The 15,316-nt window shown below is 38.0% G+C and overlaps 1 protein-coding gene across 6 annotated transcripts in view; it reads left to right on the top strand.

Annotated features, from left to right (window-relative positions):
• Window positions 1–15,316, top strand: part of TULP4 (TUB like protein 4) — a 139,938-nt gene that overhangs the window by 11,972 nt on the left and 112,650 nt on the right. For 5 of the 6 annotated variants that reach the window (XR_008205792.1, XM_052679279.1, XM_052679295.1 and 2 more), the window contains exon 2: window positions 12,140–14,428. The exons of the other annotated variant lie outside the window; for it this stretch is intronic. Coding sequence is in view for 4 of the 5 variants with exons in the window: in XM_052679279.1 (XP_052535239.1) it covers window positions 14,177–14,428 (252 nt within the window). In the remaining variant the exon portion in view is untranslated. The remainder of the gene's footprint in view (window positions 1–12,139; window positions 14,429–15,316) is intronic. 6 annotated transcript variants of the gene reach the window in all.

Here is a 15,316-nt window from a genome sequence, read left to right as displayed (position 1 = left end):
CTTGTATTCGGTGGCAGATGACAGTGTAGTATGTGCTCTTGTCATGTTTGCTCAGCATAGAAAAGTGATACCATGCCTAAAGACTGATTCAGAGCTTTAACATTGGCTTCAAAATGAAATGGCATAAATCTCAGGTGTTATTCTCTTCACCCTGTGAACTTAGAACAGGCTCATTCTCTGTATGACCTTAATTCATTGCCCCAGAAGGAAACTAGCTCCTTGTGCCTTTGCTTTCCTGTCAGAGGGTTCCCTCTGGCTCATCATTAGCTGCCCTACAGGAGCGATGTTTGTCGTGACCTGCTGTCCTCAGCAGGGAGGGAGCAGATTAGTCACTGCTCAGGTTGGAGCCAACTTCTAAAGGCTGACCTTACTGTTGCCACATGACACTGCAGAGCTCCACAAATAATAGTTGTTTTTTTTTTCTTTTGGCTATGTAAGTAGATTGCTTTAATTTGGGGCTGAGGAGGAAGCAGAAATTCTAATTTCAACATGGTCTGTGTATTATGAATCTGACATGTTGATGCCGCGTTCATCTGTCTGAAATCTTGTGTATGTTGACATTTGAGGTCTGAAGAATCTATTCTTCCCTTTTTTAGAAAAAACAAAAACCCAAAGAGCGTAAAACTAGTGTGTTCCAAAGGCTTTAGCAGACAAATCGTGTTGAAGTCTGGCTGTGACAGCCTGATATTTCCCCTCCTGTAAGTGGTGGAGACTGTAACCGCTCCACTGCTGATTTCAAGGGGAGAGAATGTGTGCTTGTCTTGTGCAGTTCCCTTGATAGTTTGACTTTTTAGCTCAGCCTTACCTTCTTTCCCTGCTTTTAAACTGAGGTTTGGGATGTTTTTGTTTTGTGATGACAACAAAAGACTCAAGTTCTGAATGGAGGAGGAGGCTTTCACAGGCAAAACTTTTCCCTTTATTAATTTATTTTTTTTAATTGGAGTGTGTTAGCGTATTTACAGGGTAGCTAAGAAGGGATATAAGGTATGCTACTTTTAGTCTAAATGTTATAGTAAATTTCGCCTTCAGCATAACTCATCAATTATAATTAAAACAACTTTGCTAATAAGTATGATGACTATCTCTTAAATACTTTTGGTTGAAAATTTTAGTATCTCTGATGACCAAAATGAGAGAAATTGCTTGGTAAATATTTGAATTCAGTTTGCTTGAAGGGGCAGCTCACTTTGCAACAGATTTTCTTCAGAAGGCACAGACAGAAAATTCTGTTTTAGTTTAGTTTGTCATTTTTTTTTCCCTTCAAAATAAGAAACTATGAAAAAGCTTGTTTTCCTCTTGCAAAATGTAGGAGATTAAGTGTGCTGTTGAGATCAACAAGTTCTCTTAAAGATGTGATGTCCAAAGACCATCAGCTCAGTTCATGAGCTAAACATAATACTTCTTTTGTTAACAGGAGAAAACAAAAACAAATGTAGTTTTTAATGCAGAACATAATAGAAGCATGTGTATCCAAAATGTCTATTGTAGTTTTATAATTAATGTTGTCTAAGTATTGTCCAGATCTTGTATAATTTGGATTTATGTAAATGAAATTACAGTTTCCTTTGAAACCAGCTTGACACACTTGCGAGTTTGCAAGATAATCCTCAAATGTAATACTTCACAGTATTGCAACAATATTTTTTTTTCCTCCTATCCCTGGCAACCACAGTGACATTGGATTTGACTAGTGGCAGTGGTACCTTCTTTTTCTAGGCTGTCTCTTGTAATGCTGAAGCTTCCATGCCAGGAATGCATGCTGTGTGTGCCAGTGGTACCTAGACAGCAGTTCAGAAAATAGGAAGGAGGCTGTTTACTGTTCTCTAAAATCAGGTATGAAAATAATCTGGATAAATGCATGTTTTAAGTTATGTGATTACTTAAATGTGAATGCATTATGGCATTAGAGTTTGAAAAAAAAAAAAAAAAAAAAAAAGTATCAAATATGAGGTTGCTAGATTTACTTGTAAATCAACATCAGTTTAAGGTTGCTACCTAGTAGTAGACTCTGTCACACCAGGAGTAGAAATGCAGGATCAAAATTATATATCGAAATCAAATTTCCTTGCTTGATGATGGAGATAATAACCACACTTGGTTACTGTAAATCATTTTGAATTAACACAGCCTGTGTGCCTGTCTTCCTGCAGTGAGCTGCGGGAGAAGTATTTTGACACATGATGTGTTTCACCAAATGTTAATGGTTATTTTTAAATATGAGAACAAAAAGCAGAATGTTGGTTATGGCATTTCCTGTGAATCCAAAAAACGGATAGATAGGTTTTGAAGCAAGATGGACACAGACAGGAAACTATCAGATAAATTAATGATAGGATCACAGTTTACAGACTGGATATCTGTAATGGTATGTTCCTGTTACTAATTCTGATGCTGTCTTCCCCTTCAGTATTGGAGAAGATTCTCCATCTGTGTTCCTGGGGAAGGTCCATGGCCCAGCTGAACAGGTCTAACATCTTACTGATTCTTAGTCTGCACTTGTGGGTCCTGCCTGCTGCTTTGCCTCAGCTCTGACACTCATTTGACCTATCAGTGAGATGCTTCAGCTCAGAAGAATACTCCTTGCTTTTTTTGTTGTTTGTTTCAGTGTTTATTTTCTGTTGGTTTGGGAAGCAGAGTCTGCCCAAGGAGAAGTCAGACAGGCACCAGGCAATGAACAGAGGGACCAAGGTTGGCTGGACCTAGGAAACAGGAATAGGTCATTGAGGTGTTTGAGATTAAGAAGTCTTTTTGAGGCATTGGCTTCTTTGAACATTTTACTTTCCTTGTAGGCCTGTGTCTTTAGTTTCCTCATCTGATAAAACAGGAGTCATACTCACCTATGGAAAGCTGCTAAAATTTTTTATAATGCATACCTGCCTTCAAGGCTAAGTACTATTCTGCATTATAGAAACAATCCTGCCTTGCTGTTTGCTAACTGTCCTACTTTTGCCATAAAACTTTATCTTTTAAAAGATAGGTATTATGAAGGCATTAAATTGCTATTGATAACAATGTCACATGCCAACTGTGAGGTCACTTAAGGATAGAGAGCTTTAGTATCTGTAAACAGGTGGATCCTCATAGATATGAAACAGTAGCTGTCACTGCCAAATATAAATAAAATGCTTCTTGAAAATGTTATGGAATTTGATGTGCGTTTAGGAGAGAGCATAAAAAATGGAATCTATTGAGCGTAATTAAAGTGAGCAATAGAATAAGAATTAACAAAAAAAAAAAAAAAAAGAAAACCCCAAGATACTGTCACTTTGTTGTGAAGTGCTGTGAAAAATCATAATTAAAGGTAATGGCAGGGCCTTATTTGCTCTCAGAGCAAAATGTCCTAGATCTCTGACATCGAGGCAAAGCAGTGTTTTACTAAGAACGCTTTTCTTCTGTTGGTGAAGAATGATGAAGCTCTCTGAGTATTAATGATGCTGTGGGAAGAGCAGGGCTCGCTGCTTAAATCATTGAAGGTTGCTATGAGAAACAGAGTCGTGTTCCCATAGGGCATACCAATGTAGTTATAGAAGCTTCCTTTGAAAATTGATAAAGCTTCAGTTATTTCTAGCTGCGCTTTAGAGCAAATCAAACAATAATAATTGTCGAACAGAACTGACCTGTGTGGACCTCAATGTTATTTGCAGTGGCATGTGGGCTCACAGAAGATAGAGCTGGAGTTTGCTTTCTAGTTTGTTAGAGAACTGGCCAATTTGGGCACAGTTTTGAGGAGCAGTAATAAAGGACATTCGCTGTCAGCCCTGTTCTCAGCTTTTGACCATTTCAAGGAGAGCAACATCTTATAGTCGCAGGATACACTGCATACTTACAAGCTGTACGTGCTGGGCTATGCTCTGCCTTAAAGTTTTGATAAATATAAACGTGGGAACACTGAGTGGCAATAATCCTGTGACATCTGCATGGCTCTATGTAAGAAGCAAATGGTGCTTTAGTGTAGAACATCCTACTATGTGCTGCCTGTCCCCACGGGAGCCTGGCTGCCTGGCAGGAGATGTTGCTGGTAATTGGATCCCTGCATTGCTCTGGGATGTCAGTCTGTGATTTTGTGGTGTCTGGCTTTATTTTGCTGTTCATATTGTAGGCTTGATAGGTTAATGATCCAGTGTAGCATTTGAGGTTTTAGAATCACTGCATAACTAGTTTTATCCCATATTTAATTTAGGTTTTTCATTATTTTAATTGTTAGGAAGAGAATTTTTGTATTCCTATGTGGTAATTTCTGTTCATCAGCTTTGTTTCCTGCTCTCATTTGGTAGAACAATGTCGTTTTTTGTTGCTGGAGTGGAATTTTCTTGAAATGTCATTCTTGAGTTATCTAATTTCATAAACTTTGTATCTGCTCTATGAAATACTGAGTATTTTATATTTTTTGTTGATACCATTTTTGTTTTGTGCATCACTCTACCGCAGCTCATGGCTGTTTGATACAGATACAGCTGAAGCGTTGATATCGGTGCAGTCTAGTTAGTTTTGTTAACAAGAAAGCATGTCGTTTTCTCCAAGTAATCTTCTGTTATTCTACGGTCTGTAAATAGTAGTCAATGGAGAAATTATTAGGGTTTCATAACAGCATTAGATACTGAAATGGTATACCATCTTATGTTCCCTGAATCTCAGAAGAAGCTAGGATATACGAATCCTCTTAAGCTATAGAGTTGAACTCCTGAAGATGTTTTCCTGTAATTTGTTTTAATAGACTTTGTGAGCTCAAGGGGATCACTGACACGGTGAGATTAAGATGTTACTTTACCAAGCTGCTTACCAGAGAAAGCAGCAGCGTTTTCCCTGGCTGCTTGCAAATAGACTTGCTGATGTATAGAAGAGAAACCCACTATATAGATGTGGCATTTTACAGAGGGAGCAGTCAGGGTAGTAGTTTGTGTTAGTAGTTCTTTTTCTCGGGTTGTTCTGTTTTTCACCATTTTATTATGGACATACAGAAAAAATGAGTGTATTAAGTTCTATGTTTTATACAGATGTAGAGCTACTTTGTGAAGTATTTACTAAATGGGAAAGCTATTGTACTAAAATTAGTTTGTCGAAGTAGATAGTAATTCTAGGTGTGGAAGGGAAAAAAAAAAGCCACTTAATTTAAGATGGTTTTAAAATTTTAGGTCAAAATTATATTATTTATGAAATGACCTCATATTCCTTTTACCTTATTGTTGCTTTTGACAAGAATTTGCAACCAGGATGGAATCCTAAGGACTTTACTGTCATGTTCAAAAAGAGAAAAGAAAAATAGTAATGAAAAAGACCAGCTTTTGTGTATGAGTGTGACCTGGACTCATCAGGAAAAAAAAACCTAAGTTGTACTTCATTTACTAAATGCCATCATATTACTTCCCTGAATTCCAGTTTTCATAATGAAGTAGAAAAAATGAAGCTGACGTTCTTCAGTCGAGTCAGTCTTTTCCCTGGCAGTTTTGAAAAGTTCACCATGTTGATCTGAAGATCTTTGTGCTCCTTGGTAAAGGCAGCAGATTAAACTTGGAAATGGTAAAGAAAAAAATCTAATGCAAGAACGTCAGTGCTTTTTCTCCTGTGTAATGTGGATTGCTTTATTTTTGTGTGTATGTGAGGACATTAGCTTCTCAGGTATATTTATCTTCTGTATCTGGAAGCTGTAGATTTAGCTGCTGTGATGAGTCTTCCCTTTGGATTTTCGTGCCTCATGGATTCTGAAACTGAGCGTTAACAGAAAATCTCATAAGCATAGATTAGATAAAAATACTGGAAGGTATTGAGAGTTTTGGATTGAATAAGGGAAATAATTGGACTCAAGAAGTTGGCACTTATATAACTTCTGTGGGAAAACAAATGAAAATTAATATCAGCACTAGCTATAAAGTGCTGAGAAATATTGCTTCTATGTTTAAAAAAAAAAAAACAAGTCGATCTATAGCATTTGTTTTCTTTTTTGGTGAAACCTGAGCGTTTGTTGCAAGGAAGGATGTTTTCCATAGCTTTGAAACTGGGAACAGAAACAAATGTTGTCTGTTGACTGCAGGTACACAGATTACACGAAATATGGATGTCTTGAGATATTAAGAAATGGATATATCAATACAATTTTAAATGAATAAATTTTATATTTAAAATGGTACCTGTCAAAGGATTGCTCTTTGCAGATTGACAGAGCTGAATGGGAAGAATCAGCATCTCAATTAAATTTTGAGTTAAGTGTAAAAATGTATTTTATAAACAAAGTTTAGAGTCCTTTTTACATTTACAGCATTTAAGTGAAATATTCAGAATTCCTTTTAAGAATGACTCATGTTACACTCTGAGTTTTTGTCCATCTGTGATTGTCTAACACATTTTTGTACCATTTTGAATGATAGAATTGTTTGCATTGCAGTGTACTGTGATGTCTTATCCTGGCTTGAAATTTTTGTTTTATCAATCTAAATGTTTTATATATGTAACAGGAGGGTTAGCCCAGGTGAAGAGTGAATCTTAATTGCAAAGTTCTTTTTAAAACAAAAAATGTTTGAACACAAGGTGGCTGCTGTTTCAGTTCACAAAGGTGTGTATTATAGAGTTACAGACTGGCTCGGGCTGAAAGGAACCTTAGAGCCCACCAAGCCCCAGCCCCCTGCAATGGGCAGGTCTGCCATTCACAAGATCAAGTTGCCCAGGAGTGCCTCATCCAACCTGACCTTGAACACCTCCAGGGATGGGGTACCCACAGCTTCTCTTGGGCAGCCAGTGCCTCACCAGCCTCTGAATGAAAATTTTCTAATAGCTAATCTGAATGTCCTTTCTTTTAGTTTAAAACCATTCCCCTTCTGCCTTTTTGGCAGATACCCAGCATGGTATTACTGTGCGTAGGGAATGCTTGCTTCTTACTGGCCTCCTTGCCTGTGTTTCTGGAGGACCAGTCAACACTTGGCATATTAATATAGACAAGTCCTCTCAAAACCATCATTCACTTCCCTGGGCACATGTGCACAGCTGATCTGATGCTCTCCAAGTCTTGCTAGTGTAATGACTCACTTCCATACACAAATCTTTGCTTTGTTGAGAGCATTCATTTAAAGCTCTCAGCTTTTAGAAAGGCCTTTATAGCATCTTGCTTCTCAAGGTTGCAATAAGGCAATCACTCTTTCAATCTGTCTTCGTGACACAATATTCGTTTAACACAGATGACTTTGCACAGACTCCAGAACCTTGAGGAGAAAAACACTGTGCTTGAAAAAAGGGAGAACAGGTATGGGAAAGAGATGAAGCTATTCCTTAGCTCTGTGTGTCTTTTATGTGAGAGTATGGAGTATCCCCTCCTTTGCTCCTAGACCTCCAAGCAATGCTTTCAGATGCAAGTCCTCCAACACAGGCTGAAATCTTTGGCTGCAGAATGTCTGAGGAACGGGCAGGACTGGAGCTAAGTTCCTGTTCCTCAAACCCAAAGACTGTGAAATCTGGCAGTGTCCTGTCCTGTGCTGTGCCATGCTGCTTTGCAGTAGATGCCCACTGTTTATCAAATTTCTGACTGAAATATCCTTGCTGTCCAACAGAAATAGTTCTTTATATGGGGCTCTTCTGAATTCTGAAAACTAGTGGCTTCTATTTTCCTCCTTCATCTCCCACTCCTATTTATTTCTTTCTATTCTTTCTGTTCTTTCTATTCTTTTTTATTTTAAAAATTATTTCCAGTGTTGCAGTCTGTGTCACATATGAGGGTATACTGGGATTTTGGGGGAATGTAGCAAAACTTTAATGTATGTTCACAAGAAAGTATTAAGAGAGCCTGTGGACAGATTTTGGAGATAATTAGGAACTATACAGAGCTGCTGCAGGCTCGAGGGATGTTTGCAGGCTGCAGAGTGTTCCTCAGGGAAAGGAATTGCGCTGTAATTACAGGCAAGGTCAGTGCGTTCAGTTCACTGGAAAAGACGTGGTAAGAGCTGGGGCTCTGCTGAACATTTTTCAATGTCATTAACAAGACTCAGTTGATTCCTCTTCTTAAGTGAGTGTCCCCTGAAATATGGATCATACAGATGTTCTCTGTGCCGTGAGGATTTTGATCCCGTTTTGAGAGAGAAGATTCATACCTGTAAGCGAAAGGACTTTCTTGTTCACGCTACATTTTTTTCCAGCTCTAAGGATTTTGAGTGTGTGGTCCAGTGTTGTAATTTTTCACTTTTAAAACAAAGGTAGTACGTTCTTTCTACTCTGAAACAGCTCCTTCAGCATCCCTCTGAGGTGTTTCAGGCTACTCTATGTTATCTGAGAGCATGGCATGCGTCCCAGCCTTTACTCCAGGACATTGTGGTGGCCATCTTAAATTCACCCCTAGAGATAAGCTTTTCTTTCTTCCCTTCTGAGGGCAGTACATTGAGTTCAGAAACGTTAAGCCCACATCTTACCCTAGAAATATTGAATGGAATATTGTGTTGAAATAAGTTATGTCAATATTCACAATGGATATCTGCTGAGCATCTGCTAATGTAAGCTTCATTTCATTCCATTTGCCAAGAGATGTATTTTCTGTCTCATTTTCTTATGAATATATAGCCATATATGACGGACATTACAGCATCTCTGTTAATGCACTGGCACTTACGATTGCAGTGGCTGGTATTACACCTTTGCCACTTGCTTGTTTCTGTGCAGCTCTACTGGGGTTACTGATGTCTTTACATCTCAAACCATCATGACTGACTGTCCCGCCCAGGCCATACAGCTGCCATGGTGCAGGGGAGGAACTTCTGAAATTGCAGAAGGATGAAATTTATGGAAAGGTAGCCATTTAAGAACAAAGGGAGCACAAATTAAGCTTGTTCTAGCTTTTTTTTTTTATATATATTTCTTGGCATGGAGAACAGCTTTACAGCCTTTCTGGTATTTTAGTCCTCCAAACTGTGTATTTTTCTGTAATATTAAAGAAGGATGAGAACCTCAGTGACTTGCAGCACAATGGAAGGTGAATGAAACAAACATAATTAGAGGAGATGAGTGAAAGAAAAGAAAAAACAGTACTTGCTCAGGTCAAAATTTATATCTTTTTCTTTATGGAATTGGTTTTTTTTCCCGCACAAACCAGTTATCTTACTTAGGTCCTTTAGGAACCGAGTAGTTAATATTGATAAAGAGTTTTTGTTCCACTTGAATAAGAGTACTCCATTTATGTTGCTTTGTAAATTGGACTGCATAAACAAGAAGGTGTTATGCCTGGCTAGCTTCTAGCTCTGTAGTATATGGTTTGTAATAGAATGTCTGTATTATGAGAGTGTGTAGTATTTTGTTTTAGCAGTAACCTTGAAGGTTAATCCCATAACCACTATTCGATAGCCGGCAGGATCATCTGCTGTCAGCTTGTGCAGAACCAGTTGTGGTTTGATCCTTCAGAACTGGTCTGCTTTCCTTACCTCAAGTATCTTGCAATCTTCATTGATAGAGGTATTTTATTTTTCCCTTCTTGCATGGCAGAGGAAGGGAAAGCTGCTGTTTCTTTTGATCTCATGCAAGTTTTATAGGAAGAAAATTGCTTAGGCTAAATAGCCTGAAATATGGTAGCTTGACTTTTCAAAGATTCTGTAGCTTACAGTTCTTTCCATAAGATTTTTGCGTGGTCAGGATCTTGAAAATGCAGGCTGTTGTGAGAGTTTTTTTTTTCTTTTTTTTTGTTTTGTTTTTATTTATTTATTTTTTTAATAAGGTAATTAATAATTTAGAATACTGTGTACTTGTCTGCATTTTCGTTTTTCTTTCTCTGCTTTCCCTTCCCTCTCAGTCTCCTTGTAATCTCACCTTCAGATACCCTACTGTAAGCTGTGAAGAGTGGGGTTTTGAATAAACATAAAATGCTGAAGAGCTTGCTGCAGTCTGGTATATTTGGCTGTGCGTGACTTCTTTCTGTCAACAAAAGAGAGACACCTCAATGAAAGATGCATGAGAACAAGCAAATATTTTTCTGGTTGTCTAACTAGCTTAATGCTTATATTCTTATATAAGTTAATGGAAACACTTAGGAGTTAAATTGGGTTAAATATTGACACAAGTAGGAGAGCCACTGCTAATAACCTTTTTTTTTCTGCCTTAAATTAATACTTGAATTCATTCCTGTAATGTCAGAACATAACTTGTTGCTGGTTTTGCATTCAAGAAGAGCTATACCGCACAGCAAAACAAAATAATTGTAGATCCTTTTTCCTGTACTGCAGGTCTAATATTTTTTGTATCATTAGATAATTACCTAATTTTACATCGCTGGGCTTTGAATCGTATTAAAGCATGGGTTAAGTAGCATCTTCCAGAACAAAGAAATTTTAATCTGCTCTTTAAGTGAGAGTAAAACCAGATTGCTGCAATTTGTTGATATTTGGTGTCCAACTAGAGCTTAGAAATAACTAAAAACAGCTGCTTCATAATCCAGTGAACTTCCATGATGTGCACCTTTCCCACTCTGAAAGAATAGGTGCATAGAGCTTTAAAAACCTACTATTAGAACTGTAGTTTGAAAGTTTGATCTGAAAAGCTAAATTCTCATTATATGCAGAGCCCAACCTGCATTCAGGCAAGTGGTAAGATTATACTGAAGTAGCAGCTAGCTCTTATATAAGGCTTTTTATCCTCACCTTCTTCCACATGCCTTGCAACAGAGGTGGTTACCATTCATTTGTGTTTCTTGGAGGGGAAAAAGAAGGCAAAAAACATGCTTTAAACTTGTAGAGAAGAGCAGGATTATGGGACTGCTGTAAGGGCAAAAGAAAAATGGTGTGTATGTCTAAATCAGATACTGACGTTCCTGGGGGAAGACTTGCCTCTGAATCTTCTAATTAGGTTATTTCTTAGGAAATATTTAGCAGATGGAAATAAAGGAGAGTGGAAAGAACTAAATCTTAATATGTATGTAATCTTAATTCAGCCTATCTTTTTGAATTACAGTCTTAGAGGTATTTTTTAATCTTGTCTGCTGAATTCAAGTACAACATAAAGGTGGTGTTGACCTTCAATGATTTAAATATAAATGCAGTCTTGTAGTCATGTCATTATTGATAGAGAGATACTTGAATAATGACTGAATGTTTTGTAGTTAGATATTTTCATCTCTGCCTGTCCGGCTTTCCTAACGCAGTTAGAATATTTTTAAGAAGAGAAGCCTTTTGTTTCTCTAATCCTCAAATTGATCATGAATCAGACTCAGATGAGAGTGGGTTACTGTCCAAGATGCAGAAGGGCCCTTTCCTCAAACTTGCTGATTTTCTATGCAGTGAATGAGGACAGAAACTGCATGCAAAGGTTGTACAAAGCCATGCTATGATGAAAGAAAATGGTAGTAGCCATTATTTTTATATCTTGTTTAGTTGTAATGCTTAAAAGTTTCAGTAGTGACTCACCAAACCTCAGGGACAGTTTTTCTAACTGCTTTGTAAACTACGTTGTATCCTTGCCTTGTTATCTATGTCTATAGATACAGATATTTTAAATTGTTATAGGTACATCTATGGTTGACTGAAAAATAGTGGTTACTCAGAAAGTGAGTTTAGTACAGTGTTACAGGTAGTGTAGGCAAGCCCATTTTTACAGTGCTAATGAAAGTGACAGATGCAATTCTTTGTTTAAATGAGATCTCTTTAGCAAGAGCTGTACAGAAGCAAGATCTTCATACATATCTGTATACTTCAGATGTGTTTGGATGTCCCTGCTTGAGCTTGGGTTGGGCTGGATGGACCCAGAGATGTCCCTGCCAACCTCAATCTGTCTGTGGTTCTTTTAGTCCCTTGGAATCTGTGTGTCTGTTCTGTCACTGACACCTCCCTTTCCAATCCTCATTCCATGGAATTGTGAAGTCTTTGTTAGGAGTTTGTCCCAGCAATTCCAGTAAAAAAAAAAAAAAGTTTTTTTTATTTTCCTTTTGTGTCTTTCTTGAGAACATTTCATCAGTTATGCATATGAATTGTGGAGAAGAAAATACTGTACTTTGTGTCTGAATAACGCATGTATCTACATACAATATAGATATTTCATATAAAAGCGCTATGTAAAATAATTAAAAGTCATGTTTTGTTTCTTATCACAGTAGTTTCTATATCTCTAAATTGTTTTGTGGCTTACTTTCCTATTTTTTCACTTTTCTCTTTTTTTTCCTGTGTGTTGTGTGCATTTTGTCTTGCAGAGTTGGAAGAAGGCTGAGATTTCAAGCTTTGAGTGACAGGCACCTTACAAGATTACCATAGCTAAGCTGAGAAGGCAGTTGCAGCTCTGAATACCAGGTTCACCAAGCTGGTGTATGTACTGCACGTACATGAAAGCGCACATGTTTTTGTCATCGCATAGACTGACTTTCACGTATTCCTGAGAGCTTTGCAATTGATGAAAATTAATTTCAGTACCAGATGGAGCACCTTTACAGCACAGGAATTGGTAACCCATGGAAAAACACCTGCCAGTAATATTCAACTTACTACATGGTCTTCACAAGTGAAAAAAGTTTGCAAAAAAAGGAAGAAAAAACACTCTCCACACAGAAAAAGCCTAAGAAATACCTCCACAATCTAAATCAATAATTGTGAGGGAAACATAAGAATACTGAGGGCGGAGGAAAGTGATTTTATAATTGCAGGGGCATAATGTATTGTCTTTGGCATGGTATGCTTTGGGCTCAGTAGTTTCTGAATGGACTAATAAATCGTGACTATATGTTGAGCGATGATGACTGAAAGTAAGTAAGTTGAGGAACTATGGGACAAGTCTGGGCATTGAACTGAAGAATCCTCATCATCCTTCTTGAGTTAACCAGGTCATCGTCTTACGTATTCTTTCTTCCTCTCCTTTTTCCTCTTTTCACTTAGTGTGATATACATACTAATGAATTGAGCTCATAAATGTTACTCAAATAAAACGATTGGAATACTTCATATGTTTCCTTCTTGTACAGCTGCAAATGTTGTGTCTGGAACTATGAATCTGTGCTGTAGACAAGCATCAAGAAGGAAAGATCCGATAAAACAAGCAAGGAAAATACCTAGAGAAATAGTGAAACCAGGAAGTCAGATTTTTAATGCTGCTTCTCTTTCATTTTTAGATGAATATGTTTCTTCCTTCCTTGAATTCTAGAAGATTTTGAAAGATTGCTTACTTGATGTGCTTTAATTCTGGCATTTGTTTTTGGTAGGATGAAAAGTCTGTGATTCCTTGTAGCAGAAAAAAAGGGAAAAGTAAAGGAAAAACAGCTTGACATTTAAGCCTGTTTTGGAAGAGAGAGAACTTCATGGTTCACCTGAGGCAAACTTATCTGCTTTAAAAGCTAAAAGCTTTGGAGCATTTTTGATTCCGCTGTAAATGAAGAGGGGGTTTCTTTGTCATTCGTGTGTGGCAGCAAAAAGTGGGAAAGCAGGCAAGATAGCGTGATAAACGGTTCAGGCTCTGTTGGGTCTCTGGTGGAAAAAAAGTGCTGCAATGAAAATTGGATTGGCTTTGGATTGCAAAAACGTTTGAATCCAAGGAGCGGTTCAGTACCAAGAGGGATTTCCCATCTGGCCTGGCACACCAGTGCCTGCACAAGTTTGGGTCTGTTGTTTCGCACAGTTTGTGTGCCTTTTTTTCCCTTTATGCAATCTCTTTCAGCTTTAGCAGCAGAAATACGTCAGATGGAAAAGATATGCCAGAGGGCAGCTTGGAAAAGATGAATGTCATATATATACATATGTATGTGCGTGTGTTTAAATTTCTGCAACTGAACTTTTGAAGAAAATCTGACTGGAGGAAATCTTAAAAGCCTTAAGTTACTTGAAACCTACACATTTGCAACTCTTTGTCTCTGGAATTGCATTACGCTAAACTGGAATCTCAGGCTGTATAAAGATTATATCAAGTTGAGCAAAAAGATGACTTAACCATTTCTTGAGCGCCTCTTACGAAGTAGCTGTCTCTCCAAAGGATAAGTGCACCCTCACTCTACAGACTCAACAACAAAAAATGAACCTGAATTTTTTTTTAAGTGTTACTTTTTCTTAGCCAACTGCCATCATCTTTTATAGAGGAATTTTTCACTATGCATTTGGTGGATATTTATAAACACTGACCCCATCCTCCTCCCTTTCAATGATCTATCCCAGGTCAGTCTTATCAATAAAAAACAAAAAAATCGGTTTAAATTTTGTGCGCTAGACACATTACTTTCCTATGTCAAAAAATAAAATATTTAAAAAGCATGTATGCAGCAGTGGAACATGGGCCTGTTCTTTGCAGCGACTCCAACATCCTCTGCCTCTCCTGGAAAGGGAGAGTCCCCAAAAGTGAGAAGGAGAAACCCGTGTGCAGGCGGCGGTACTATGAGGAAGGCTGGTTGGCAACAGGCAATGGCAGAGGAGTTGTAGGCGTCACTTTTACTTCCAGCCATTGCAGGAGGGACCGGAACACCCCTCAGAGAATCAACTTCAATTTGAGGGGCCACAACAGCGAGGTAAGCAAACCGTGTGTTATGATTCAAAGATTGAGTGATGCTGGCTTTGGAAATGATAGCATTAATTCTTTTGTAGTGTTTCTGGATGTAACGTGGTGGGAGAGCATGGAGGAGGCTCAGGACTAATCCAGATGTGTTTGGAGTTTTTTTGGTAAACTGAAAAGCATGAGGCTTATGTTGAGGATGTTCTTTGAAAGTGGATCTGGAATTTGCTCAGTTTCCAGCAAATTCAACAAATGCATGTCAGAATTTTGAAAGCTTTGATAGCTGATGGCTTTTACACAATATTAAATTCTGTCTTGGAAGACTAATAGAAAGGCAGAGGGATGAAAGAGTTGCTTAGACAAAGCCTATCAGTTTTTATGAAATCACCGACTGAACTGTTCTGCAGCAGGTGACAGTGACGTGCAGGTCTGCACACAAGTGTGTATGGACAGGAGTGTTTTGTATATTATATATATTGTTACAGATAAAAGACAAATTCATGTACATATTTGTATGAAATTCTGTCAAAAAAATGTAGAGGCAACTTTTCGCAAGGGAAAGAGCAGTGTTTGCATCCAGCAGTCTGCTTTGGGCCATCTTGAGTTATCAGTATATCTTTTATTTGCATATTGGGGTTTGTTTTTTGAAACGTGAGATACAAGACCACTTTTGCTGTTGCTTAATATGTGTCGTGGAAACACCAGAAGAAGTGCTGCTAATGGGGACGTGAAGTCTTGTTGCAGAGCACAGAACTATGGGGCAAGGCTTAACGTGTGCCAGTTAAGTGAGAAAGTTGCTGGTGTGCGTGCTGCCTTCTGGTTCTGGTCAATTTAGCTATATTTATGCAGTCAGTCATAACATTCTTTTCCTGGGTTACAGCATCATTGCTCTGCAGACTGAGCC

This window comes from Tympanuchus pallidicinctus, unplaced genomic scaffold, assembly GCF_026119805.1.
Source record: "Tympanuchus pallidicinctus isolate F22 unplaced genomic scaffold, pur_lepc_1.0 scaffold1, whole genome shotgun sequence".
Lineage (NCBI taxonomy): Eukaryota > Metazoa > Chordata > Aves > Galliformes > Phasianidae > Tympanuchus > Tympanuchus pallidicinctus.
The sequence above is the reverse complement of the archived record's forward strand: the minus strand, read 5'-3'. Positions and strand labels throughout refer to the sequence as shown.